Below are 28,000 nucleotides of genomic sequence, written 5' to 3' on the forward strand. Positions count from 1 at the left end.
TGTGAAACGGTCTGGAACAGAGACAGGGACAGAGGTATCGTTAAAAACAATTACTGGAATCTATGGAAGTGCGCAAAGACACGCGCGGTTCTTTGGCACACCGGGGACCATCGACGGAATGTAGAAGTGTCTACTTTTAATTCAATAATTGGATTAGACACGACTGATTTTGGAAATCGTCGCTGCGAGGATTGCAATTATGATATACGTCTTATTTTTGTTGTGCCTCATCCATGTGTCAGGTAAAAGTCAAACTATCTTATTTGTATCCTAGAAATAATAGGTCAATCAGTTGTTATCTTCTAAAAATACAGTACATGTCTCAAGGTGCTTGTCCTTATTATATTAATCGTGTCTACAGAGAGTGTAACCTACAGTAACCCCAGAAAGTATAACTTTTGCAAGGCAAACCTAACTCCGATTTCTGAACATCAAAATGAATTTGACACAACAAATGACGGGCTACAATTAAAGTCAAAGTGGAAAGCAGAAAGCAGAAGGCCCTTGAGAGAGCAGGAGCTCATACCAGTTTCCTGCCATTGTTCTGTAGATCAGAATGCCACAGAACAGGAATGTCATTGGATTTAATGGAGCAAAATGACCCACCATATGACTGGTTTTGTTATTTAGCTCACAAGGATTTAAGTTGGGGGAACTGATCCTAGGTCAGAATGTAACTGGAATGTGTCAAAAGGTTGTTGTGTTATGCCTGGCCTAAGACCCTCAAATTAAATTCTGGACCTTATTTTCATTATTTCCTTGAGATCAGGGACGGATTTCGATCTGGGACACCATGTGGGTGCAATTAATTATTAGGTAGAACAAAAAAACAGCAGTATTCTGGACCTGGTAGTCATAGGGTAAGATTTAACTACCCTTGCCCTAAGGTCTAGTAATGTTCATTTGGATTAGAGTAGATAAACTGATTTTACATCAGATTGTAATAAGCAATAGGTCATTACAGTAGCTGCCCTTTGTTGTTTTACCTCATAACAGTTTAGAATGACTATCAAATGAGTGGCGCCATCTCATCCCTACAGGTGCGGTGACAGACCTGACCGTCATCTCCAACGCTGAGGCCTCCACCCCTCAGCTCTTCTCCATCTCCTGCCTCACTGGGGAGCGGGATGCAGCAGAGCTAGACCTGGACATCAAGAAGGACAACAGCATCCTCATCCTCTCCTCACGGCCACGTTACAGAGTCAAAAGGCCCAAGACCAAGGAGGTGGTGGCGAACGAGTTCGTGGGTGTGATGGACCAAACAGGCATCTTCTACTGCCATGCGTCCCAGGGAACTGATCCTCTTATAAACCTGGGTAAAGTGACACTCATCAACAACTTTGCCAAAGGTAAGGAAGAGGCTCTAAGTGAAAGATAGAGAGTGTGTGTGTGTGTGTGTGAGAGAGACAGAGAGTTAACTTGTCTTCTTCTGTATTGCTCCTATCAGCCCTGTTTGTCCCGGCCCACCTCACGGTGACAGCAAACAGAGGAGACACAGTTCACCTGGCCATGCAGGTCCTGAGCTCCCAGAGAAGAGACGTCACCTGGAAATACAACGGTGAGTCACACAGGGATGGAGGGAGGCATGGATGGGTGGATGGATGAAGGGCAGGCATTTATGTGTGAGCAGGGAATAGATTCTTCTAAATGAGGCGATGGCAATATAGGCATTGTTTAATCATTCCCTTTGTATTTTATAACAAGTATCAAGTAGCCCCACCATGTGGATTATAACGTATTCACATTATTAAGAGCTTGTCCTATGTGCTGACTCGCTGTGTCGTAAAACCAGGTAACTACTTCTACACGACCCACTGGGGTGATGTGTCCAACAGTACGGCTGTACTAACAATGGAGGATGTGGCTAAAGCCAACGAGGGCATCTACAGTGCCAGCTTCGTGGGAGACAGTCCCATCAATGGAGCCTGGATGAGGCTGATTGTCAGAGGTACAGTAGGGCTGTTCTCATTACACACACTTCCCACAAGACATACACACTTGATATGTGTGGATGATGGTGTTGATACACTTTACTGATGGTATACTAGTCTGTGCTGTTGTTTATCTATTTTCCATCTGGATATGAGCTTGACCAATACATTTTTTTTTTCTTTTTTCTCTGAAACATTTTGGATTGGTTGTATCTTTGAATGTACATTGTTAGTACTCAGTTAATAGTGTTATTAACTTATTTATTACTGCTGACCATTACAAGAGTATGTATGATGACTCACATATGGATGAGGTGCTTGTATTTGGTGTGGGTTGGCCACTGACGCTCCTCTACTGTCCTGCACAGACTGTGGCAGTAAGAAGTGGGGTGCCGACTGTGACAAGGACTGTCCAGAGTGTCTCAATGGAGGGGTGTGTCACCACCGGGACGGGGACTGCATCTGCCCACCGGGGTTCATGGGGATGCGCTGCGAGACAGGTGTGTGTGTGTGTGTGTTTGTGTAAGGGGGGGAGGGGGGGGGGGGGCAATATGTTTAAGCATAAGATTATAGTCGTTGAAGCTGACACATACTACAAATTAGCAGTAGTGTGTGTGTGTGTGTGTGTGTGCGTGTGTGCGTGCGTATAAGTGCATGTTTGTAAAGACAAGTATATTATATTGCCAAACTGTCTGAAGTAACTGTGCCAGTCCAGTACTGTATCTATGTGTACTGTATCTATGTGTACTGTATTCCCTCCCAGCCTGTAGAGAGGGAATGTTTGGGCTTAATTGCCAGGAGTCATGCAGGCCAGAGATGGACTGTAGAGGGCTGAGGTTCTGCCTGGCTGACCCTTACGGATGCTCCTGTGCCAGTGGCTGGTCTGGGAACCACTGCAACAGACGTGAGTTCATTTGTTATGCAGTGCATTCGGAAAGTATTCAGAGCCATTGACTTTGTATTGTTTTTTCCCCTCATCAATCTACACACCATACTCCATAATGACAAAGCAAAACCGGTTTTTAGACATTTTGCGAATGAAGCTCCTTTAGCTGCGATTACAGCCTCCATTCTTCTTGGGTATGACGCTACAAGCTTGGCACACCTGTATTTGGGGAGTTTCTCCCATTCTTCTCTGCAGATCCTCTTAAGCTCTATCAGGTTAGATGGGTCGCTACACAGCTATTTTCAGGTCTCTCCAGAGATGTTAGATCGGGTTCAAGTCCGGGCTCTGGCTGGGCCACTCAAGGACATTCAGAGACTTGTCACGAAGCCACTCCTGCGTTATCTTGGCTGTGTACTTAGGGTCGTTGTCCTATTGGAAGGTGAACCTTTGCACTGAACCTTTGCCCTGAGCGCTCTGGAGCAGGTTTTCATCAAGGATCTTTCTGTACTTTGCTCCATCTTTCCCTCGATCCTGACTTGTCTCCCAGTCCCAGCCACTGAAAAACATCCCCACAGCATGATGCTGTCACCACCATGCTTCACCGTAGGGATGGTGCCTGGTTTCCTCCAGACGTGACGCTTGGCATTCAGGCCAAAGAGTACAATCTTCGTTTCATCGGACAAATTAGTCTTGTTTCTCATGGTCTGAGAGTCCTTTAGGGGCCTTTTGGCAAACTCCAAGCGGGCTGTCATGTGCCTTTTACTAAGGAGTGGCTTTCATCTGGCCACTCCACCATAAAGGCCTGATTGGTGGAGTGCTGCAGAGATGGTTGTCCTTCTGGAAGGTTTTCCCATCTCCACAGAGGAACTCTGGAGCTCATTCAGAGTGACCATCGGGTTCTTGGTCACCTTCCTAACCAAGGCCCTTCTCGCTAGATTGCTCAATTTGGGCGGGCGGCCAGCTCTAGGAAGAGTCTTGGTGGTTCCAAAATTGTTCCATTTAAGAATGACGGAGGGCACTGTGTTCTTGGGAACCTTCAATGCTGCAGATATTTTTGGTACCCTTCCCCAGATCTGTTCCTCAACACACTCCTGTCTCGGAGCTCTACGGACAATTCCTTTGAACTCATGGCTTGAATTTTGCTCTGACATGCACTGTCATCTGTGGGACCTTATATAGACAGGTGTGTGCCTTTCCAAATCATGTCCAATCAATTGAATTTACCACAGATGGACTCCACCAATCAAGTTGTAGAAACATCTCAAGGATGATCAATGGAAACATGATCAATTTCGAGTCTCATAGCAAAGGGTCTGAATACTTATGTAAATAAGTATTCTGTTTTTTATTTTTAATACATTTGCAAAAACTTCTAAAAACATATTTTTGCCTTGTCATTATGGGGTATTGTGTGTAGATTGATGAGGAACATTTTTTATTTCATACATTTTAGAAAAAGGCTGGAACGTAACAGAATGTGGAAAAAGTAAAAGGGGTCTGAATAGTTTCCGAATTAACTGTATGTAGGGTTATGGCATATCTTAGATTGCCCAATTAATATTGATTGTAATTGTACAACCAACCTATCAACATGATTGCATGTGTTGAAATAGATACATAGAGTACATAACATGATTAGCCATATCAGATAGCAATTCCATCACGACAGATCCCAACACCGTGGTTTTCCCATCCTAATGTCACCATTTCCCCAGTCTGCCACAGGGACATGTACGGGGCAGACTGCAGGCTGAGCTGTAAGTGTAAGAACGGTGGAGTGTGTAACCACTTCAGTGGATGTCAGTGTCCCACTGGCTGGAGAGGACGGCACTGTGAGAAATCAGGTAGGTAGCATTACTTCCTCTTCATCGCCACTGACACTACCAACATCAATATTAATAACATAATCACAAGTAGCAGTAGCATCTTCGTCATCAACATCATAATCATCACCTTATTTATCATCCTCCTCTTCATCATCTGTTTCTCACCCATCAGACCGCGCCCCCCAGATCTTGGACATGGCCAGTAGTCTAGAGTGGAACCTTCACTCCAGCCCCAAGATCCTGTGTTCCGCCACAGGCAACCCCCTGCCCAGCCACACCAGCATTGAGCTGCGCAAACTGGACAGCACTGTGCTCAAGGTAGAGGCAATGGAAGGATGGACAGTCATTTTTACATTTGATTATCCAATTACTGGGAAACAAACTGTGATGGTGTAGTCAGTGAGATTTGTGAAATTCAATGTTTTTGTAATAGTGAAAATATGTCAATATTTCTTATGATAATGTCAGTTGGCTCAACATTACTTCAGACTGTAAGCAGCCTTACCAAAATATTTTTGGACCTCTAATTCAGGCGTCTCGTACCACCATGGACTCCAATAAGAGCACAGCCCAGTTTGATATTCCCCGTCTGTCCACTGAGCATGCTGGGTTATGGGAGTGTAGGGTTTCCACCAATGGGGGACAAGACTCAAGGAAGTTCAACCTCATTGTCAAAGGTGAGAAGAGAAAAGTATTTTACTGGTCTATATCAGTCAAGGTGAGGTGCTTAACATTGAGGGCAGCTTTCCCAGACAAAGACGAAGCCTAGTCCTGGACTTGAACATGCTTTTTAGTCCAGGACTAGGCTTGATTTGTGTCTGGGAAAACCAGCCCTAAATATACACTGAGAAATGGTCTAGCGATAAGGATTTCATGTTCTGGTTGAGACTCATCAGATCACCCATTACTCAAATTCTCAACCACTTTACTCCCCTCTCTGGCCAGAGCCGCCGTGCCCCAGCACCCCTCCCAAGCTGCTGGAGAAGAGGAGTAAGCAGCTGGTGGTGATGCCTGTGGAGTCCTACAGAGGAGACGGACCCATCGACTCCACCAAGCTCCTCTACAAGCCCATGGAGACAGGAGACTCCTGGTCCTCCATCATAGGTGCACACAGAGGGCGTTTGATCTCATGTAAAGTCACGGGAGTTACAACGACTATCCTGGCAACGTAACATATCATCCATTTCACAGGAAAAATGGCCTTGCCTCAAAACAATTTACCAATTTGTCATTATCGATATTAGATCCCTACTCTCTGTGGATAATGCTGTCTGATTCTCTATCTCTCTGTGTTCCTGTCTCTTAGTGTACAGTAGAGAGCCTATAACGCTGATGAATCTGAAGCCATCTACACGCTACCACGTCCGTGTCCAGCTGACCCGCCCTGGGGAGGGAGGGGAGGGGACTCTGGGGCCTGAGGCCATCATGGAGACTGACTGTCCAGGTGAGCAGCAACAGTACGCCGGGATTAGTTTTTGCGGTGTCAAAATGCAATAGTCAGAGCAGAGGTTTGTAGGAAATTGGTGATGTTGCAGGTGGGGAGTGTGTGTGTGTGTGTTTCTAAATTGAAGTAGAGGTTTGTCCAAGTGGACAGCTGAGTGCAGGTTCTAAATCTGAAGGAATGGTTCTTTAATTCTGTCTAGTGACCTAATCAGAATGTTCTTTGCCCGTCTGTAAACGAGAGGCTGGGTCTAAGTAAAAAGGAGAAGGAGAAAGTATCCCAGGCTGGAGGACCTTTCCATGACTGCGTGTTCTGTGTTGCTGCTGTAGAGCCCACTCTTCGACCAGAGATTGACTTCAGCTCGCTGGAGGGCCGCAACGCCACTGTGCGCTGGCTGTTGCATGGCAACGCGGACAGGGCCAGCGGGTTCTTAGTGCAGCTCTTCGGGCCATCTCCCTCAGGAGAGAAGCTGAGAGAGGAGACCACCCTGCTCAATGTGCTCTCCACCAAGTTCTACAACCTGCAGTACCACCAAGACTACACAGTGGTCGTCAGGCTGCTCAACTGTGGCAGTCTGGGGCCCGCCTCTAAGCCGTACAACGTCCGCATAAACAGCCAGGGTAACTAACAAGAGCTCCTCCTATTGGCTTAGCAGTGAGTGTTGACGACTGTCATTGGTGGATGGATGGTGGATGGTTGGTTGCTCCCCCCTGCCCTCATATTGTGTCAGGGTTAAAGATGGGTGCATAAAGGAAAGGACATTTAGGAATGGATGACTTACTAAGGAAATCCAGAAAGAAATTCAAGCACTTTAATGGTACAGTTTGGCAATAGCCATGTAGCCTAAGCTAACACCTTCTGACCAATACTAACCCCGCTGATGTCTCCTCTCTGTCCCTCTCCTCCCCTCTTTCCCCCAGGTCCCTCATCTCCTCGGAACGTCCAGGCCCTGCCCCTGTCTGTGTCTGCGGTGCAGGTGAAGTGGCAGCCCCCTGAGGACCCTAACGGGGGCATAGTAAAGTACATCATAGAGTACCAGCCGGTGGGTCAGGGCAGCCTGCACCCCTGGGTCGACACAGACGATGGCAACAAGACAGCTAAAGATGTGACAGCGCTCAACGGGAGTACCCTCTACCAGTTCAGAGTGAGGGCCTTCTCTAAAGTACCTGGGGAGTGGAGCAAGTTTGTCCATGCCAGGACCCAGGGAGATGGTGAGAGATGGTTTAAAAAACAAACATGTATGGAGTAAAAGGTGTTAAACAGGTTAAAAAAAAGCTTCAAAGTACATGGGTTTAAAGTTTTCCACTTGAAAATCAATTTTTTTTTAGACCTTTTCAGAAATCAAAAGCGGTCAAATGTCGAGGTTTGTTTGAATCCCACACGATCTGCTGTTGAGATCAAGCAATGCTGTAATCCCAAAGGAATAACAAAGAAGGGTACCTCCATCTCGTTTAATCACTTTAGATGCCAATCTTTCCCACTCATTTGGGATTGAAGTGTAAAGCTGGATCTAAACAACAGATAGTATGGGACACGGACTCATTTTGACATTTGAACACATTTGAGGTCTGAAAATGTCCCAAAAACGTTGAGTGCAATTTTTGAGTGAACATAGATTTTTTTTGTGAACTACCACTTTAAAACGTGAGGATACTTACATAATAAATAGGAGATAGTCAATGTTCATCTGCATAAGAGTGTGCATCTCCTCATATCACCTCTCCCTCTAGGTCCCCAGGACTTCACTCCTACCACCCAGGGTGTGGGGGGGCGTCCAGGCAGTGAGGGCTACCATTTGTTGGTAGCTGTGGTGGGGTCTGTGACGGTCACCTGTGTCACCATCCTGATGGCCCTGCTGGCTCTCTTCTGCATCCGCAAAACTCTGCTCAACCGCAGACGCACCTTCACTTACCAGTCTGGATCGGTGAGAGAGAAAGAGAGAGAGAGGACTCACAAACACACAAATATGCCATAAAAAAAACACCTAAACTACAGTACCAGTCAAAAGTTTGGACACACCTACTCATTCCAGGTTTTTTCTATATTTTTACTATTTTCTACATTGTAGAACAATAGTGAAGACATCAAAACTATTAAATAACACATATGGAATCATGTTGTAACCAAAAAAGTATTAAACAAATCAAAATATATTTTATATTTGAGATTCTTCAAAGTAGCCACCCTTTGCCTTGATGACAGCTTTGCACACTCTTGGCATTCTCTCAACCAGCTTCATGAGGTAGTCATCGAATGATTTTCAATTAACAGGTGTGCCTTGTTAAAAGTACATTTGTGGAATTTCTTTCCTTCTTAATGTATTTGAGCCAGTCAGTTGTGTAGTGACAAGGTAGGGGTGGTATACAGAAGATAGCCCTATTTGGTAAAAGACCAATTCCATATTATGGCAAGAACAGCTCAAATAAGCAAAGCGAAACAACAGTCCATAATTTCTCTATGACATGAAGGTTAGTCAATCCGGAAAATGTCAAGAACTTTCTTCAAGTGCAGTCGCAAAAACCATCAAGTGCTATGATGAAACTGGCTCTCATGACGACCACCACAGGAAAGGAAGACTTACCTCTGCTGCAGAGGATAAATTCATTTGAGTTACCAGCCTCAGAAATTGCAGCCCAAATAAATGCTTCACAGAGTTCAAGTAACAGACACATCTTAATATCAACTGTTCAGAGGAGACTGCGTGAATCAGGCCTTCATGGTCAAATTGCTGCGAAGAAACCACTACTAAAGGACCCCAATAAGAAGAAGAGACTTGATTCTGCCAAGAAACACAAGCAATGGACATTAGACCGGTGGAAACCTGTCCTTTGGTCTGATGAGTCCAAATTTGAGATTTTTGGATCCAACCGCCGTGTCTTTGTGAGGTGCAGAGTAGGTGAACGGATGATCTCCACATGTGTAGTTTCCACCGTGAAGCATGGAGGAGGAGGTGTGATGGTGTGGGGGTGCTTTGCTAGTGATACTGTCTGTGATTTATTTAGAATTCAAGGCACACTTCACCAGGATGGCTACCACAGCATTCTGCAGCGATACGCCATCCCATCTGGTTTGCGCTTAGTCGGACTATCATTTGTTTTTAGACAGGACAATAACCCAACACACCTTCAGGCTGTGTAAGAGCTATTTGACCAAGAAGGACAGTGATGAAGTGCTGCATCAGTTGTCTTGACCTCCACAATCACCCGACCTCAACCCAATTGAGATGGTTTGGGATGAATTGGACTGCAGACTGAAGAAAAGCAGCCAAACTTTCCAAACTTTTGATTGGTACTGTATATTTTTTCACTAACAAGTTGGATAACCTGATTAGATAAATAAACATTCCACACTATCTCAAACTTTACATATAGACATGTTATGAGAAACACACCTCAAATCTGATCACTTCTATGCTTTGATAAAAAAAATCTAAACAAATCTATCACTGCAACCCGTAGGGAGAGGAGACCATCCTCCAGTTTAACTCTGGGACCCTGACCCTGACAAGGAGGCCGAAGCCTACCTCTGAGCCCCTCACCTACCCCATCCTGGAGTGGGATGACATCAAGTTTGAAGATGTGATCGGAGAGGGCAACTTCGGCCAGGTCATCAAGGCCATGATCAAGAAGGACGGGGCCAAGATGAGCGCTGCTATCAAGATGCTAAAAGGTAGTAGGTACCACACACACATGTACCAACGCATGCACGCAGGCAAGCACTCACACACACACCAGTGGCGGTCGGTGATGTTTAAGATGGAGGATGATATATTTTTAATGAGCATGGCCTTATTTCTATTACAGCATATTGGATGACTGTTATTCATATTCCATTCACCCAGCTCAATGTAACATCAATAGGTTTAGGCTACTACATGATTCTCAAATGTTCCCCATACCCATCATGATGTTGCTACAACCTAGTCTATGAATGACAGTTTACAACGTAGGTGCACAGGTTGAGAGAACATTTTGAGTAATCATGGTGACAGACAGTGACACATTCAATACCAGCTTGCACACTATTGCTTGCATCTAGCTGATCTAGGGTGTAATCATTAGTCCAACAGTTGCAAACAAGAGTTTCTATTGGACAAATTCAGGTATGTTTATCTCAATTTTGTTCCGTTTGCTTCCGTTTAAGAAACTTTTTTCAACAGAATCGGCGGAATGAATACACCCCTGATCACACGCAAACACAGTTCACTTTCATAGCAGCCACATACAAACAGTATGAACATTTTGCTCGTTGTATAATTCCTTCTCGCATCTACGCGCTCTCCTCTCAACTTTTCCCTTCACTTGTGGACTTCAGTGCACAACACATCAGCTGTCTGTGACCAGGGGAAAAAACCTTTCCAAGCCAAACCTAATAACTGCTAACCACTAAACACAGCCTACATCGTCGTCACCATATTAGCTAACGACGTTAGCAATGTCATAGTCAACATAGCTAATAGAACTAACGTGTTAGTAAACCCGCTACAATCATGCAGTACAGTATACAGTCAGCATCAGTTTAGCAGTTACACCAGCGGGCCCCGGTAGCAATAAATGAATAAAACCAAAAGCTTACCATGACTTGGAAGAGTTCCAGTGTTGGATAGCCATAGCCAGCTAGCTAACATAGCATCACTCTCTGTTTGAGCTGGGTGTTTGAGTAGGCTAAACTAGCTAGCTAAGTGAAAGTTTAAAAAAATTATCTCTCTCTCTCGCTTCGCATTAATTTTTAAAGAAATGAATAATTTGTTCAAAACTGTTCAACTATTGTTTTTCGCTCTCTTTGCGTCACCTACTGACCACATTTTATGCAATGCGGTGCTATCTGTAGCTTATCTTCTACCGATTCTAAAACCCGGATCCGGGAGCACCCCCCACCCCCCCCCACTGATTAGCATCGCTAGCATAGCGTCACAATTAAATAGTAGCATCTAAATATCATTAAATCACAAGTCCAAGACACCAAATGAAAGATACAGATCTTGTGAATAAAGCCACCATTTCAGATTTTTAAAATGTTTTACAGGGAAGACAAAATATGTAAATCTATTAGCTAACCACGTTAGCAAAAGACACCACTTTTCTAACTCCATCAGTTTCTTACTCCATCAGGTGCTATCACCAATTCGACCAAATAAAGATATAAATAGCCACTAACCAAGAAAAAACTTCATCAGATGATAGTCTGATAACATATTTATTGTATAGCATAGGTTTTGTTAGAAAAATGTGCATATTTCAGGTATAAATCATAGTTTGCCATTGCAGCCACCATCACAAATCTCACCAAAGCGACTAGAATTACTACAGAGAGCAACGTGTATTACCAATTTACTCATCATAAAACATTTCTTAAAAATACACAGCGCATAGCAATGGAAAGACACAGATCTTGTGAATTCAGACAACATTTCAGATTTTCTAAGTGTTTTACAGCGAAAACACAATAAATCGTTATATTAGCATACCACATATGCAAACGTTACCCGAGCATTGATTCAAGCCAAAGAGAGCGATATCGTTATCATCGCCAAAATATATTAATTTTTTCACTAACCTTCTCAGAATTCTTCCGATGACACTCCTGTAACATCATATTACAACATACATATAGAGTTTGTTCGAAAATGTGCATATTTAGCCACAAAAAAACGTGGTTATACAATGAGAATAGTAGCCAACCTGGGCCGAAAACGTCGGCCGCCATCTTTGACAGTGATCTAGTCTAATGCATAACTAATCATAAACTTTACTAAAAAATATAGGGTGGACAGCAATCGAAAGACAAATTAGTTCTTAATGCAATCGCTGAATTACATTTCTAAAATTATCCTTACTGTGCAATTTTATTTATTTTTTTTATTTTACCTTTATTTAACTAGGCAAGTCAGTTAAGAACAAATTCTTATTTTCAATGACGGCCTAGGAACAGTGGGTTAACTGCCTGTTCAGGGGCAGAACGACAGATTAGTACCTTGTCAGCTCGGGGATTTGAACTTGCAACCTTTCGATTACTAGTCCAACGCTCTAACCACTAGGCTACCCTGCCGCAATACAGGGTTCGCCAAGCGAAGCTACCCCAAAGAAAATGGCGGAATATGCGTTTAACATTTTTCTACAGAACAACGATTTATCATCATAAATAGTTCTTACTATGAGCTGATCTTTCATCAGAATCTTGGGCAATGTATCCTTTCTCGGGTCTAATCGTCTTTTGGTCGAAAGATGTCCTCTTGTCCCGTCGAAATGGCCACTAACGTTCGACCGGTACTGGAAACGTGCCCAGCGCTTCAAAGTGCATCACAAAGAAATGCCTCAAAATCGCACTAAACGGATATAAATTGCTATAAAACGGTTTAAATTAACTACCTTATGATGTTTTTAACACCTATAACGAGTAAAAACATGACCGGCGATATATAAGTGGCTAAACCAAAGCTTGGAAAGAGAGCCAGTCCGACGTCCATCGTGCGTCAGGCGCAGCAAGAAAAGAAAGCTACTTTCGCCTTGTGCTCTTTTATACAGGCCCTGATTGCGCAATCGACTCCATTCAAATTGTCACCTCTTACTGACATCTAGAGGAAGGCGTGGGCAGTGTTTGTATCCTCATAGCATTTACAGGGACATTAAAACTGACCTGGGACCAGAGGCCAAGATTTCTGAAATCTCACTCCCTGTCAGGAAAAGTGCTGTAGAATGAGTTCTGTTCCACTCAGAGACATAATTCAAACGGCTATAGAAACTAGAGAGTGTTTTCTATCCAATAATAACAATAATATGCATATTGTACGAGCAAGAATTGAGTACTAGGCAGTTTAATCTGGAGACCAAATTTATGCTAATGCGAAACAGCACCCCCTATACTCGCAAGAAGTTATGCTTTCAGTACTAGATTCATTTTCTGATCCTTTGATTGGGTGGACAACATGTCAGTTCATGCTGCAAGAGCCCATATAGGTTAGAGGACGTCCTCTGGAAGTTGTCGTAATTACTGTGTAAGTCTATGGAAGGGGGTGAGAACCATGAGCCTCCTAGGTTTTGTATTGAAGTCAATGTACACAGAGGAGGACGGAAGCTAGTTGTCCTCCGGCTACCCTATGGCCTTACCCTACAGAGTGCTGTTGAGGCTACTGTAGACCTTCATTGCAAAATAGTGTGTTTTAATTAATTATTTTGATTATTATGTGAATATACAGTATCGTTCAAAAGTTTGGGGTCACTTAGAAATGTCCTTGCTTTTGAAAGAAAAGCTAATTTTTTGTCCATTAAAATAACATCAAATTGCTCAGAAATACAGTGTAGACATTGTTAATGTTGTAAATGACTATTGTAGCTGGAAACTGCTGATTTTTTATGGAATATCTACATAGGCGTTCAGAAGCCCATTATCAGCAGCCATCACTCCTGTGTTCCAATGGCACATTGTGTTAGCTAATCTAAGTTTATCATTTTAAAAGGCTAATTGATCATTAGAAAACCGTTTTGCAATTATGTTAGCACAGCTGAAAACTGTTCTGATTAAAGAAGCAATAAAACTGGGCTTTAGACTTGTTGAGTATCTGGAGCATCAGCATTTGTGGGTTCGATTACAGGCTCAAAATGGCCAGAAACAAAGACTTCTGAAACTCATCAGCCTATTCTTGTTCTGAGAAATGAAGGCTATTCCATGCGATAAATTGCCAAGAAACTGAAGATCTCGTACAACGCTGTGTACTACTCCCTTCACAGAACAGCGCAAACTGGCTCTAACCAGAATAGAAAGAGGAGTGGGAGGCCCCGGTGCACAACTGAGCAAGAAGACAAGTACATTAGAGTGTCTAGTTTGAGAAACAAACGCCTCACAAGTCCTCAACTGGCAGCTTCATTAAATAGTACCCGCAAAACACCAGTCTCAACGTCAACAGTGAAGAGGCGACTCCGGGATGCTGGCCTTCTAGGCAGAGTTGCAAAGAAAAAGCCATATCTCAGACTAGCCAATAAAAATAAAAGATTAAGATGGGCAAAAGAACACAGACACTGGACAAAGGAACTTCATTTCTCAGAACAAGAATAGACTGACGAGTTTCAGAAGAAAGTTCTTTGTTTCTGGCTATTTTGAGCCTGTAATCGAACCCACAAAAGCTGATGCTCCAGATACTCAACTAGTCTAAAGAAGGCCAGTTTTATTGCTTCTTTAATCAGAACAACAGTTTTCAGCTGTGCTAACATACTTACAAAAGGGTTTTCTAATGATCAATTAGCCTTTTAAAATGATAAACTTGGATTAGCTAACACAACGTGCCTTTGGAACACAGGAGTGATGGTTGCTGATAATGGGCTTCTGCGCGCCTATGTAGATATTCCATAAAAAATCTGCCGTTTCCAGCTACAATAGTTATTTTAAACATTAACAATGGCTACACTGTATTTCTGATCCATTTGATGTTATTTTAATGGACAAAAGATTTGCTTTTCTTCCAAAAACAAGGACATTTCTAAGTGACCCCAAACTTTTGAACGGTAGTGTATATGAATATATTTAGTACAGTTTTATCTAAAAAGGATATATTTTTTAAATGTTTCACTATTTTTATTTTTATGAAATACACTGAGGAGGATGGTTCTCCCCTTCCTCCTCTGAGGAGCCTCCTCTGACACACACTTACACTACCACACAAGCATGTACACACATGCACACACATGCACACACACACACACACACACACACACACACACACACACACACACACACACACACACACACACACACACACACATACATACATACATACATACATACATACATACATACATACATACATACACACACACACACACACACACACACACATCACTAACTCATACTCACACACATAACAGTCAAAGAAACAAAACACACATTCTAACACATTCCTACACACACATGTAGTCAGTGATATAATGTAACAAAGCCTCTTTCTCTGTACATGTTTGTAACTTGCTGTGTGTGCTGTTTTGTTTTAAGCAGAGTTTGCCTCAGAGAATGACCACAGGGACTTTGCAGGAGAGCTGGAAGTGTTGTGTAAACTGGGCCAACATCCCAACATCATCAACCTCATAGGAGCCTGTGAGAATAGGGGTGAGCACACCACCTACTGGCCATGCTGGGCAATGCTCTTAATTGATACTATACTAAAGTATGGACATTGTAATCTCAAGGGAATACTTTTAAAGTACTGTATCTCTTTAGGAAATATTTAAATAAATAAGTCTGTAGTCTTATATGATAGCTATAGTATGTTGATAGTGATTTTAATATTTAAATTTGAAACTCAGTTACACTACATTGTGTTAACGTATAGGCTTACTTTATATACATTTGGACCAAGCTCTGAGCATGAAATTTCTTTTTCCTAACCACTTCTGACAGTTTTGGGAAATAATTGAATTGCCTGTTTCTCTTTGTATAAAGATCTACGATTGATAACATATTGTGGGGAGGAAGTTTAGAGTGGAAAGTACATTACCGGAGATTAAAAAAAAGACATGCTACTAAACCACCGTGTTTCACAACCCTAATGGTTCTCAAGTAGCCTTGACTTAGCATTGGTGGTTCTCTCTCTCTCTGCCTCTCTCTCTCTGCCTCTCTCTCTCTCTGCCTCTCTCTCTCTCTCTCTCTGCCTCTCTCTCTCTCTCTCTCTGCCTCTCTCTCTCTCTCTCTCTGCCTCTCTCTCTCTCTCTCTCCAATTATGATGATTACAGCACAGAACTCGAATTCTATTTCTATGGATTACAGTATGATACTCAGTCAATGCCTTCCTGCCTTGAACATGATATTCTTACGGAGGCACAAATGGAACTGTTAGCGGGCATAGGTGTGTCTGTGATGGCCAATACAGCACGGCTTGGAACACTGCTCGTCCAATCAGCATCCAGGATTCAAACAACCAGTTTTATAATGACGATTACAGCACAGGATTAGAATTCTCTTTCTATGGATTACAGTATGATACTCCATTAATACCTTCCTACCTCTCCATGGCAAACCTTTATGCAAACGGTATCTCGCTAAACAACCTTCTCCATACAGTGTAGCAGTAAATCATAAACTTTCTTTACTTTCCCCTAACTGCCTCTCTCTACCTGTGTAGGGTACCTGTACATTGCTATTGAGTACGCCCCATATGGAAACCTGCTTGACTTCTTGCGTAAGAGCCGAGTCCTAGAGACAGACCCTGCCTTCGCCAAGGAGCACGGCACGGCCTCCACCCTCACCTCACAACAACTGCTGCAGTTCGCTGTCGACGTGGCTACTGGCATGCACTACCTTAGCGACAAACAGGTAGAATATACACACAGGATACATCTATTACCAAACTTGGATATAAACAACATAGAATTGGAACGCCCCCCCCCCGCAAACTACTTCCCGCGGCTATGATTAATAAACATACGGTTGAAGTTTACATACACTTAGGTTGGAGTCATTAAAACTCGTTTTTCAACCACTCCACAAATTTCTTGTTTAACAAACTATAGTTTTGGCATGTCGGTTAGGACATCTACTTTGTGCATGACACAAGTCATTTTTCCAACAATTGTTTACAAACAGATTATTTCATTTATAACTCCCTGTATCACAATTCCAGTGGGTCAGAAGTTAACATACACTAAGTTGACTGTGCCTTTAAACAACTTGTAAAATTCCAGATAATGATGTCATGGCTGTAGAAGCTTCTGATAGGCTAATTGACATCATTTGAGTCAATTGGAGGTGTACCTGTGGATGTATTTCAAGATCCTACATTCAAACTCAGTGCCTCTTTGCTGGACATCATGGGAAAATAAAAAGAAATCAGTCAAGACCTCAGAAAACAAGTCCTATATCGACATAACCTGAAAGGCCGCTCAGCAAGGAAGAAGCCACTGCTCCAAAACCGCCATAAAAAAGCCAGACTACTGCACATGGGGACAAAGATTGTACTTTTTGGAGAAATGTCCTCTGGTCTGATGAAACAAAAATAGAACTGTATGGCCATAATGATCATTGTTATGTTTGGAGGAAAAAGGGGGAGGCTTGCAAGACAAAGAACACCATCCCAACCGTGAAGCACAGGGGTGGCAGCATCATGTTGTGGGGGTGCTTTGCTGCAGGAGGGACTTGTGTACTTCACAAAATAGATGGCTTCATGAGGTAGGAAAATGATGTGGATATATTGAAGCAACATCTCAAGACAATCAGTCAGGAAGTTAAAGCTTGGTCGCAAATGGGTCTTCCAAATGGACAATGACCCCATGCAGTTGTGGCAAAATGGCTTAAGAACAACAAAGTCAAGGTATTGGAGTGGCCATCTGTGGGAAGAACTGAAAAACCGTGTGCGCGCAAGGAGGCCTACAAACCTGACTCAGTTACACCAGCTCAGTCAGGAGGAATGGGCCAAAATTCACCCAACTTATTGTGGGAAGCTTGTGTAAGGCTACCCAAAACGTTTGATCCAAGTTAAACAATTTAAAGGCAGTGCTACCAAATACTAATTGAGTGCATGTAAACTTCTGACCCACTGGGAATGTCATGAAAGAAATAAAAGCTGAAATAAATCATTCTCTCTACTATTATTCTGACATTTAAAATAAAGTGGTTATCCTAACTGACCTAAAACAGGGAATTTTTACTTGGATTAAATGTCAGGAATTGTGAAAAACTGAGTTTAAATGTATTTGGCTAAGGTGTATGTAAACTTCTGACTTCAACTGTATGCCTGTGAACTCTAAGTTGCGTACTTGAGTTGGGAGGGTGGTTGCCAATTCTATGTTTATATCCAAGTTGGGTAGTATCCATTATTATTTTTTTACATCAATGCTATTCAATACACAAATGATGATTGATAAATATGACAGGGAATCTACAGGAACCTACATCAATGTAGATTTCCTCCCAGCATAAATTCACATGATATTCCCAGATGTGAGCTTCATGTTCTCACCCTCTCCTCTCTCTCTCTCTTCTCCTCTCTCCCTCTCTAGTTCATCCACAGAGACCTGGCAGCGAGGAACGTTTTAGTGGGAGACAACCTAGTGGCCAAGATAGCAGACTTCGGTCTGTCCCGAGGGGAGGAGGTTTACGTCAAAAAGACCATGGTAGGAGCTCAGCCACATACAGCACAGCACATTAAGGAACAATAGCTAGGATTCTAGTCTGTATCATCATTGGTCAGCCAACATCAAATAGAACTTTCTGAAGAGAATGTGAAAATGTTGCACGGTGTCTCACACAATAGCACTACATACACTCCTCTCTGTATGCGTTTGGACACAGAAGCTACATTTTTATAGTTGGCTAATTACTCCAGCATTTTGGATTGGAGATGAAATGTTTAATATGAGCCGACGGTACAGAACATCACTTTTTATTTGAGGGTATTTTCATGCATATCTGTTTTACCATTTAGAAATTAAATCACTTTATGTATCTAGTCCCCCCTTTTGAAGAAGTCCTAAGTATTTGGACAAATTTACATTTACATTTACATTTAAGTCATTTAGCAGACGCTCTTATCCAGAGCGACTTACAAGTACATACATTCATACTTTTTTTGTACAAATTCACTTATAGTGTATTCAAGTAGTCAAAAGTTTAGTATTTGGTCCTATATTCCTAGCACACAATGACTACATCAAGCTCGTGACTCTACAAACTAGTTGGATGCATTTCCAGTTTGTTTTGGTTGGGTTTTGGGTTATGTTTTGCCTAAAAATAACTGAATGGTGAATGATGACTGGAGTAAGTGAGTGGATAGAGATAGATAGAACACTTCTAAATGAATCCTGATAATGCCATGATTAAGTAACAGAATTAATGAATCATGAATAATGATGAGTGAGAAGATTACAGAGGCTACAACAAAACATTGTTTACTGATATATTGGGGGGTTGATCTTTGTGCCTCTAACTTTCTCACTTGTCATTACTCACAATTCAGCCACGATTATCCATAACCATGGTAGCATCCACATGAATGTAGAAATCTTCAGAAACATCTTCTATTCTTACTTACAATCAAATGGACTCCAAAATGACACATTATTCACCATTTTGTTGCTATTTGATCAAATATAATCCGAAAGACAACCAAAACAAACTGCAAATGTATCCAATGAGTTTGTGGAGTCACAAGCTTGATGTAGTCATTGAGTGCAAAAAATATGGGACCAAATACTAAACCTTTTGAAAAAGTTTGCTGGAGTATAGAGCCAAATGTAAAAATGTTGCTTTACTGTCCAAATACTGTACATATTGAGGGGAGAGTATGTCAGAAATGGGAAATAAGACTCACGTAAAAGTATCAACTGAAGAGGGCAGTAGTGTTTGACATGGCAACAAGTTACCTTACAAGACCAATGTTCCCTTACAACTAGTAATAAGAAGAGAGAAGCACAGGACTTGACCCTTATAATTCTGTACCAGACATACTCCATACTGTCAGTTAAAACCAAATTTTACAATTGAATTATACCACGTTTTCTAATGGAATGTCTTGGCTTTTTCCTCTTTGCGTTGCAGGGGAGGTTGCCAGTGCGTTGGATGGCGATAGAGTCCCTAAACTACAGTGTGTACACCACCAAGAGTGACGTGTGAGTATCTGACTGGGAAACGTATATTCAACTATACTGAACAAAAATATAAACGCAACATATAAAGTGTTGGTCGCATGTTTCATGAGCTGAAAGAAAAGATCCCAGAAATGTTCCATACGCACAAAAAAACGTATTTCTCTCAAATGTTGTGCACAACATTTGATTACATCCCTGTTAGTGAGCATTTCTCCTTTCTCAAAATAATCCATCCACCTGACAGGTGTGACATATAAAGAAGCAGATTAAACAGCATGATCAATACGCAAGTGCATCTTGTGTTGGGAACAGTAAAAGGCCACTCTACAATGTGCAGTTTTGTCACACAACACAATGCTACAGATGTGTCAAGTTTTTAGGGAGCGTGCAATTGGTATGCTGACAGCAGGAATGTCCACCAGAGATATTGCCAGATAATTTAATGTTCTTTTCTCTACCATAAGCCACCTACAACATTTTAGAAAATTTAGCAGTACATCCAACCAACCTCACAACCACAAACCATGTGTAACTACACCAGCCCAGGACCTCCACATCCAGCTTCTTCACCTGCGGGATTATCTGAGACCAGCCACCCGAACAAACTGTCAGAAACCGTCTCAGGGAAGCTCATCTGCATGCTCCTCGTTCTCACCAGGGTCTTGACCTGACTGCAGTTCGGCTTCGTAACCGACTACACGCTGGAGAAGTATGCTCTTCACGGATGAATCCAGGCTTCAATTGTACCGTTTTAGATGGCAGACAGCGTGCGTGGCGTCATGTGTGCGAGTGGTTTGCTCATGTCAACGTTATGAACAGAGTGCCCCATGTTGGCAGTGGGGTTATGGTATGGGCAGGCATAAGCTACGGACAATGAACACAATTGCATACATTTCACCCATTGAGCATGTTTGGGATGCTCTGGATCGACGTGTACGACAGCATGTTCCAATTCCAGCCAATATCCAGAAACTTTGCACAGCCATTGAAGAGGAGTGGGACAACATTCCACAGGCCACAATCAACTGATCAACTCTATGTGAGGTAGTCACACCAGATACTGACTGGTTTTCTGATCCATGCCCCTACCTTTTTCTTTTAAATGTATCTGTGACCAACAGATGCATATCTGTATTCCCAGTCATGCGAAATCCATAGATGAATTTATTTCAATTGACTGATTTCCTTATATGAACTGTAACTTAGTAAAATCTTAAATTGTTGCATGTTGCGTTGATATTTTTGTTCAGTATAGAACAAATCTTTAATTTATCTTAGACACTTATGCCATGTCTTACACAGCTTCCAGTAAGGGCTAGAAGATAATACAATGCCAGCAGTCACATATTTATGCTCTCTCTCTCTATCCGGCTGTCCAAAACAACAAATCATGTTCCCGTCCTTCCTCCTCCCCCCTAATCGATGGTGAACTGCTAATTTAGTGCAGAGGAACTGATAACAGAACCCAGGAAGCCTAGAGGCATGGCCGGCCCACTCATTAGGCAGGATTAGGATTAGGCTTTTTAGGTAAGTGCTGATGCCACCCTGTGATAAGCAGTGCCCACTTTGTCAAAGGCAGGGGCGCAAAATATTTTGCTTGTCCATTCCCAGCTCTCCTCTCCAGGGTGCTGTTGGAGAGACACATTGCTCCTGCGCTCCACCAAACGTTCTGTCAAAGACAAAAATCCTCTAACAGAAATCATGTAGCAGATCAAGGATGTGATAGAAAGAGCATGTGGCCTTTTCTGTAGTCTACAGGCTGGAGATAAAATGTATGACAATGGAATGAGACGGACACTTTTGACATCATGCGGGTTTCTCCGATCAAATAGCCTAACCTAAAATGGCGCCTAATAAAATACAAAATGTGCTGTCATGTTAACAAACAACATATCCTAAAACCAGGACTGGTCAAAGTCAAATGAACAACATGGAATGGACAGTTACAACTGTTGTCAATGAGTTTCACCCCATTGTCATGATTAGTGGTTTCAAGTTTGTACCTGTACATTTTGGACAAGCTGATCATAGCGAAAAAGAAAATAGGCCTACTTCTGCATTTCCTTCTATGTAAACACATTGCAAATAGACTCACGATAACTCCTGATAAAAGTTGGGTAGCTGATATTCAGAGCTTAAATAACCACATTGATTAGTCACAGGAATAAGGACTAACAAAGCCAATGCAACAGCTTGTTTTACAAATGGCGGGCCTACCACACGGATGGGCGTTCATAACATTTCATAGTGAGCGACATGGTAGGCTACACCACAGTAAGCACGAGTCAATATCTTTTTTTTGTGTTTTACAAATGTTTGGCCTACCACATAGATGGGCATTCATAAAATGTTATTTCAGGCAACACTGTAAGCACGGACCAACACTGACGCTTTTTGGATGTCTTTTTTTTGGTGCAGTCCTGACCGGCCTTGATTTCTACATCCACGGTCGTTAGTTTTTGGTCTGGTCCGTACCAAATCTGAACCAATCATAGACGTTTATCTTTGGTTCAGATTCTTTCCGGTCTGGACCAGCCCAAACATAGATGTCTGTAAATGACGTATTTTCAACTTTCATTCAGAATCAAAAAGGAACCTGATTTCAATGTCCGGAAAATACACATTTTCAACATCTGGAAAATACGTATTTTCTACTTTCATTCAGAACTTAAAACTTAAAACCTAACTTCATTGTCTGGAAAATACGTATTTTAGACGTCTTTGACTTAATTTTGCTTACTGGGACTATTTTAGTTTTGCAGGGGCACATTTGTTGGTCTTGCCTAGGGTGGCACAATGGCAAGGACCGGCCCTGCCAAAAGGAACATAGAGCCAGTGGACGGCCACACTACCACATAGAGCCTGTCAAACAGACTATTTATACCCGGTTCAGAATTGACTGGAAGGCCCTAGGACAGCTACAGGAAGTGGAAAGAACGAGGCTGGTTAGGTTAGCAAAGAGGAGAGACGTTTCTGTAGTAAACAAGTTGTTAACAAGCTAGCTACAGCACTAAGTGTGTATGTATGTGTGTGTGTAGAGCCTTGTTTTGACTAGAGCAAAGGCACTCATTTTGTGACACACCACAGAATATAAACAAAGATAACCAGACCGCTACTCTGTGTTGATGTTCTAGAGAAAGGTAGAGAGAGAGAGAGAGAGAGAGCAAGCCATAGAGGGAGAGCAGGAGAGATTGTTTACCTCAAGCTGAGTCAATGGGTTCATCATTGTATTTGTACAGAATGACTGACAGTTAACTGATTAACTTGCAGTGAGTTGGCTACATTATCTTGTTAGTTGACAATCACATAGTCAGATGGTGGCTCTGTACAGATAGTGAAGAGTACTTGTTGTTTCTCTCTCTGCTTTTACAGTTGTGAGGCTGCTACAAAGTCATCTGATTCTCCTGTAATAAGACACGAGGATGTGTTTACATGTCGTGCTATTACAAAATTATTCGGTATCAGTCAATTGCATTATCAAGCTAATGTAAAAAGATGTAATTAACATATATAAATAATTTAATTTTCCCTCTTTCTCTTTCCTCTCCCTCTTTCTTTTTCTCAGGTGGTCTTTCGGTGTACTTCTATGGGAGATAGTGAGTTTAGGTAAGTTGACGTATAGTGATGCTGTGTGAATGTTATACATATTATTAAATAAGGAACAGTAATAGCCCATATTCCTAGCAATGTGGGTTGTCACAGTGAGAAAATATATAACCAGTTCCCCCACAGCTTTCACACCAGAGAGAGAGAGAGGGGGAAGGTTCCCCAGCTGAGAGTTAACAGAGTAGGCATGCACAGAGAGTCAGCAGAACATCCCCCCCTCACTCTGGGAAATATACTGTATCACATGAAAGGAAATAGTTACTTTGCATGCCCGCCTGATGATGATGATGATGATGATGATGATGATGATGATGATGATGACAATCATGACCATGACAAAGAATTACGAAGACAAAGATGAGTCAATCAACTCCTTTCTCTGTGTCATTGTATCAACGTAAAAGTGACCCGCTCCCCCTCTCCTCTCTTTGTGTATCAGGTGGTACTCCCTACTGTGGGATGACCTGTGCTGAGCTCTATGAGAAACTCCCTCAGAGCTACAGGATGGAGCAGCCCAGGAACTGTGACGACGAAGTGTAAGTGATGACCTGTGCTTGGACCTGTGTGTTTGTGTGTGCATACATGCGTCTGTGTGCGTGTATGTGTGTGAGAGAGAGGGAGGGAGGGGGTGTGTATATGTGTATACTGTATGCGTGCACCGTTATAGCTGGTTCATTGGTTGTTTTTTCCCAGGTATGAGTTAATGAGGCAGTGCTGGAGAGACCGGCCGCATGAGAGACCTCCTTTCTCTCAGATCTCTGTACAGCTCAACAGGATGCAGGAGGCCAGGAAGGTAAGGAGACATTCACCTACAGTTTCACTTAGGACTCATCTTTTCAATAAGCTAGCAATTCCCTGATCTATCCCATAGGGCACAGAGGTAACCTGGTTCCAGACCTGTTTGTGTTGTCGTTCAGGAGTTGGCTGAGAGGGTCCTAGTTAGATAGAATTCCTCTTCAAATTGCATTCCTCACCCTAGTTCTCTAAATCATTCTACAGTCGTGGCCAAAAGTTTTGAGAATGACACAAATATTAATTTTCACAAAGTCTGCTGCCTCAGTTTGTTTGATGGCAATTTGCATATACTCCAGAATGTTATGAAGAGTGATCAGATGAATTGCAATTAATTCCAAAGTCCCTCTTTGCCATGCAAATGAACTGAATCCCCCCCAAAACATTTCCACTGCATTTCAGCCCTGCCACAAAAGGACCATCTGACATCATGTCAGTGATTCTCTCGCTTACACAGATGTGAGTGTTGACGAGGACAAGGCTGGAGACACTCTGTTATGCTAATTGAGTTCGAATAACAGACTGGAAGCTTCAAAAGGAGGGTGGTGCTTGGAATCATTGTTCTTCCTCTGTCAACCATGGTTACCTGCAAGGAAACACGTGCGGTCATCATTGCTTTGCCCCAAAAGGGCTTCACAGGCAAGGATATTGCTGCCAGTAAGATTGCACCTAAATCAACAATTTATCGGATCATCAAGAACTTCAAGGAGAGCGGTTAAATTGTTGTGAAGAAGGCTTCAGGGCGCCCAAGAAAGTCCAGCAAGCGCCAGGACCGTCTCCTAAAGTTGATTCAGCTGCGTGATCGGGGCACCACCAGTACAGAGCTTGCTCAGGAATGGCAGCAGGCAGGTGTGAGTGCATCTTCATGCACAGTGAGGCGAAGACTTTTGGAGGATGGCCTGGTGTCAAGAAGGGCAGCAAAGAAGCCACTTCTCTACAGGAAAAACATTAGGGACAGACTGATATTCTGCAAAAGGTACAGGGATTGGACTGCTGAGGACTGGGGTAAAGTCATTTTCTCTGATGAATCCCCTTTCCGAGTGTTTGGGGCATCCGGAAAAAAGGTTGTCCGGAGCAGACAAGGTGAGCGCTACCATCAATCCTGTGTCATGCCAACAGTAAAGCATCCTGAGACCATTCATGCGTGGGGTTGCTTCTCAGCCAAGGGAGTGGGCTCACTCACAATTTTGCCTAAGAACACAGCCATGAATAAAGAATGGTACCAACACATCCTCCGAGAGCAACTTCCCCCAACCATCCAGGAACAGTTTGGTGACAAACAATGCCTTTTCCAGCATGATAGAGCACCTTGCTATAAGGCAAAAGTGACAACTAAGTGATTCAGGGAACAAAACATCGATATTTTGGGTCCATGGCCAGGAAACTGCCCAGACCTTAATCCCATTGAAAACTTGTGGTCAATCATCAAGAGGCGGGTGGTCAAACGAAAACCCACAAACTCTGACAAACTCCAAGCATTGATTATGCAAGAATGGGCTGCCATCAGTCAGGATGTGGCCCAGAAGTTAATTGACAGCATGCCAGGGCGGATTGCAGAGGTCTTGAAAAAGAAGGGTCAACACTGCAAATATTGACTCTTTGCATCAAATTCATGTAATTGTCAATAAAAGCCTTTGACAATTATGAAATGCTTGTAATTATACTTCAGTATTCCATAGTAACATCTGACAAAAATAACTAAAGACACTGAAGCAGCAGACTTTGTGAAAATGTATATTTGTGTCATTCTCCAATTTTTTGGCCACGACTGTACACAATTAGAAAAAAAGGTGCTATCTAAAACCTTAAAGGGTTATTTGGCTGTTCCCACTGGAGAACCCTTTAAAGAACTAGTTTTGGTTCGAGGTAAAAACCCTTTTGGTTCGAGGTAGAACCCTTTTCGGTTCCATGTACTGCAGAGCCCTTTCCACAGAGGGTTCTACCTGAAACCAAAAAAGATTCTACCTGGAACAAAAAATGGTTATCCTTCGGGGACAACTGAAGAACCCTTTTGGAACACTTTCTTCTACGAGTGTACTATCTAACTACCATCATTTCTCTTAACCTCCCTCCCCAGGCCTACGTGAACATGGCGCTCTTCGAGAACTTCACCTACGCCGGGATAGACGCCACGGCCGAGGAGGCCTGACTACCAGCCCCCACAGCCCCCAGCAGGTCACGTAGCCCACGGGAGAGGCCCCGAGGCTCAGCCCTGCGTTACTGCCGCCCCCCTGCTGCAGCCCAACGTGGGGACCGATGGAGTAGCAGACAATCCACCTGTACCACAAGGGTATAGAGGGAGGACTGTGAAAGGACACTGTGGAGGTCTTATGGGGGCTGGGAAGGGAGATGTGGAACTGGACACTGCAGTCCTTTCTGAAGGAAAATACAGAAGAATAAGGGGCTGCATGACGTGCTTAACAACCCTGCCAGGTAGGTTGGCGGGTGGGGCTGAAGGTTGCCTTTGGGCGTGTTTGGGAGATGTGACACTAGACTTGGGACACGTTGCGGTCCTTGTTTGAAGGATGGACAAGGAAGATGCTCGAAGGATGGACAAGGAAGATGCTCCATGACATGATACTACACTGCCGGAGTCACATGCTATTACACTGCCAGAGCCTGATGGGTGCTCGATGAACTTTCAGCCCTTCATCCAAACGGAGAGAGGACTTTTTTTGCGGACATATGCTCACACGTGTAGTTAGCTGTCCATTCTGAGATGGATTGAGATGGATCCGACTGGGGGGGAAAAACTATGTAGCACGTGTCTGTTCACTTATTTCTTGTTTTGTTGTAGGGGAGAGTGGGGTAAGTTGAGCAATTTTTTACATTCATCATCACTCCGTTAAGGGAAATATAGTATCTTTCCATCAACGATATTTACATATATTTCAGGATGTTGTGTATCCCTGGAAATAATAAATATGCATGTAAACATTAGTTTTGAAAACATAGCATGACAAAAAAAGTGGTCTCTTGGTGCCATTTACCTCTGTACTGAATTGACTATTACCACTACGTTTAAAAAAAATCATCGTAAGCATATTTTAACACAGGCTTAACACCTAACAAACACTTTTGACACTTTTAACATAGGCCCTGTTGTTACCTCATATCCCAGTGATAATGCCATGCATTATGCCTGGAAAGAAAACACTTGAATTTGCTCAACTTGCCATTGGCTCAACTTAACCCAAGGCAAACATTTTGACTATATTAGCCCACACAGCTACAAGGATGCACTTTCATGCTAGGTTTAGGCCCTCATATTGACGCTCCCGTAGGGTGGTGCACAATTGGCCCAGTGTCGTCGGGGTTAGGGTTTGGCCGGGGTAGGCCGTCATTGTAAATAAGAATTTGTTCTTAACTGGCTTACCTAGTTTAAATAAGGGTTCAATAAAATGTTTTTAAAAATCTAGAAACCCCAACTGATGCATAGAACAATCTTAAAATGATCTACTTTGGTTTAGATAAAAGCATCATGAAATCTCTAACACAATAAATGTATTTGACTTGGTGAAAATCCGTTTTTTGGACCTAACTTGCTTATCATTTTTTCCCCATGTGGTTTCTTCCTTCACAGACTCCATGAAATGATGACCTCTTCCTAAATATTAGGTCAAATTATGAATGTTGTGTATTGTTTCCTAGAAACAAGGGTGGCTCAGCTTACCCCTTTGGCTCAACTTACCCCACTCTCCCCTATATCATTTGCATTACATAAGAATGTACCTACTGTACTGTATTTGTTCCTTAACGTGTCCTTATAGAATATATCATCCTCTCGTAAAAGTGTAGTATAAATCTTATATACAGACCATTTGTTTACCTTTGTGATATACTGTATGCTACCTGTATCCCTTTGGATGGTGTATCTACTGTATCTACTACTCTGTGAGAAAGTTTTGTTTTCAGTTTTCTTAAATAAAACCTCTCAGTGGTGACTGACT

General features: G+C 42.6%; 1 protein-coding gene across 1 annotated transcript; it reads left to right on the forward strand.

The window, feature by feature from the left end:
- Nucleotides 1–27,998, forward strand: LOC120052666 (tyrosine-protein kinase receptor Tie-1-like). The gene is made up of 23 exons (XM_038999712.1): nt 1–242; nt 1,041–1,349; nt 1,448–1,558; nt 1,793–1,948; nt 2,300–2,431; nt 2,695–2,835; nt 4,533–4,661; nt 4,816–4,961; nt 5,176–5,320; nt 5,589–5,747; nt 5,950–6,087; nt 6,414–6,704; nt 7,005–7,295; nt 7,815–8,008; nt 9,543–9,753; nt 15,067–15,180; nt 16,193–16,383; nt 18,066–18,179; nt 19,603–19,673; nt 23,218–23,258; nt 23,698–23,794; nt 23,952–24,051; nt 26,128–27,998. The coding sequence occupies exons 1-23, from the start codon at nt 200–202 to the stop codon at nt 26,197–26,199; spliced, it is 3,396 nt and encodes a 1,131-aa protein (XP_038855640.1). The 5' UTR covers nt 1–199; the 3' UTR covers nt 26,200–27,998.
- The last annotated feature ends 2 nt before the right edge of the window (nt 27,999–28,000 follow it).

The sequence above is a fragment of the Salvelinus namaycush genome, chromosome 8 (genome assembly GCF_016432855.1).
Source record: "Salvelinus namaycush isolate Seneca chromosome 8, SaNama_1.0, whole genome shotgun sequence".
Lineage (NCBI taxonomy): Eukaryota > Metazoa > Chordata > Actinopteri > Salmoniformes > Salmonidae > Salvelinus > Salvelinus namaycush.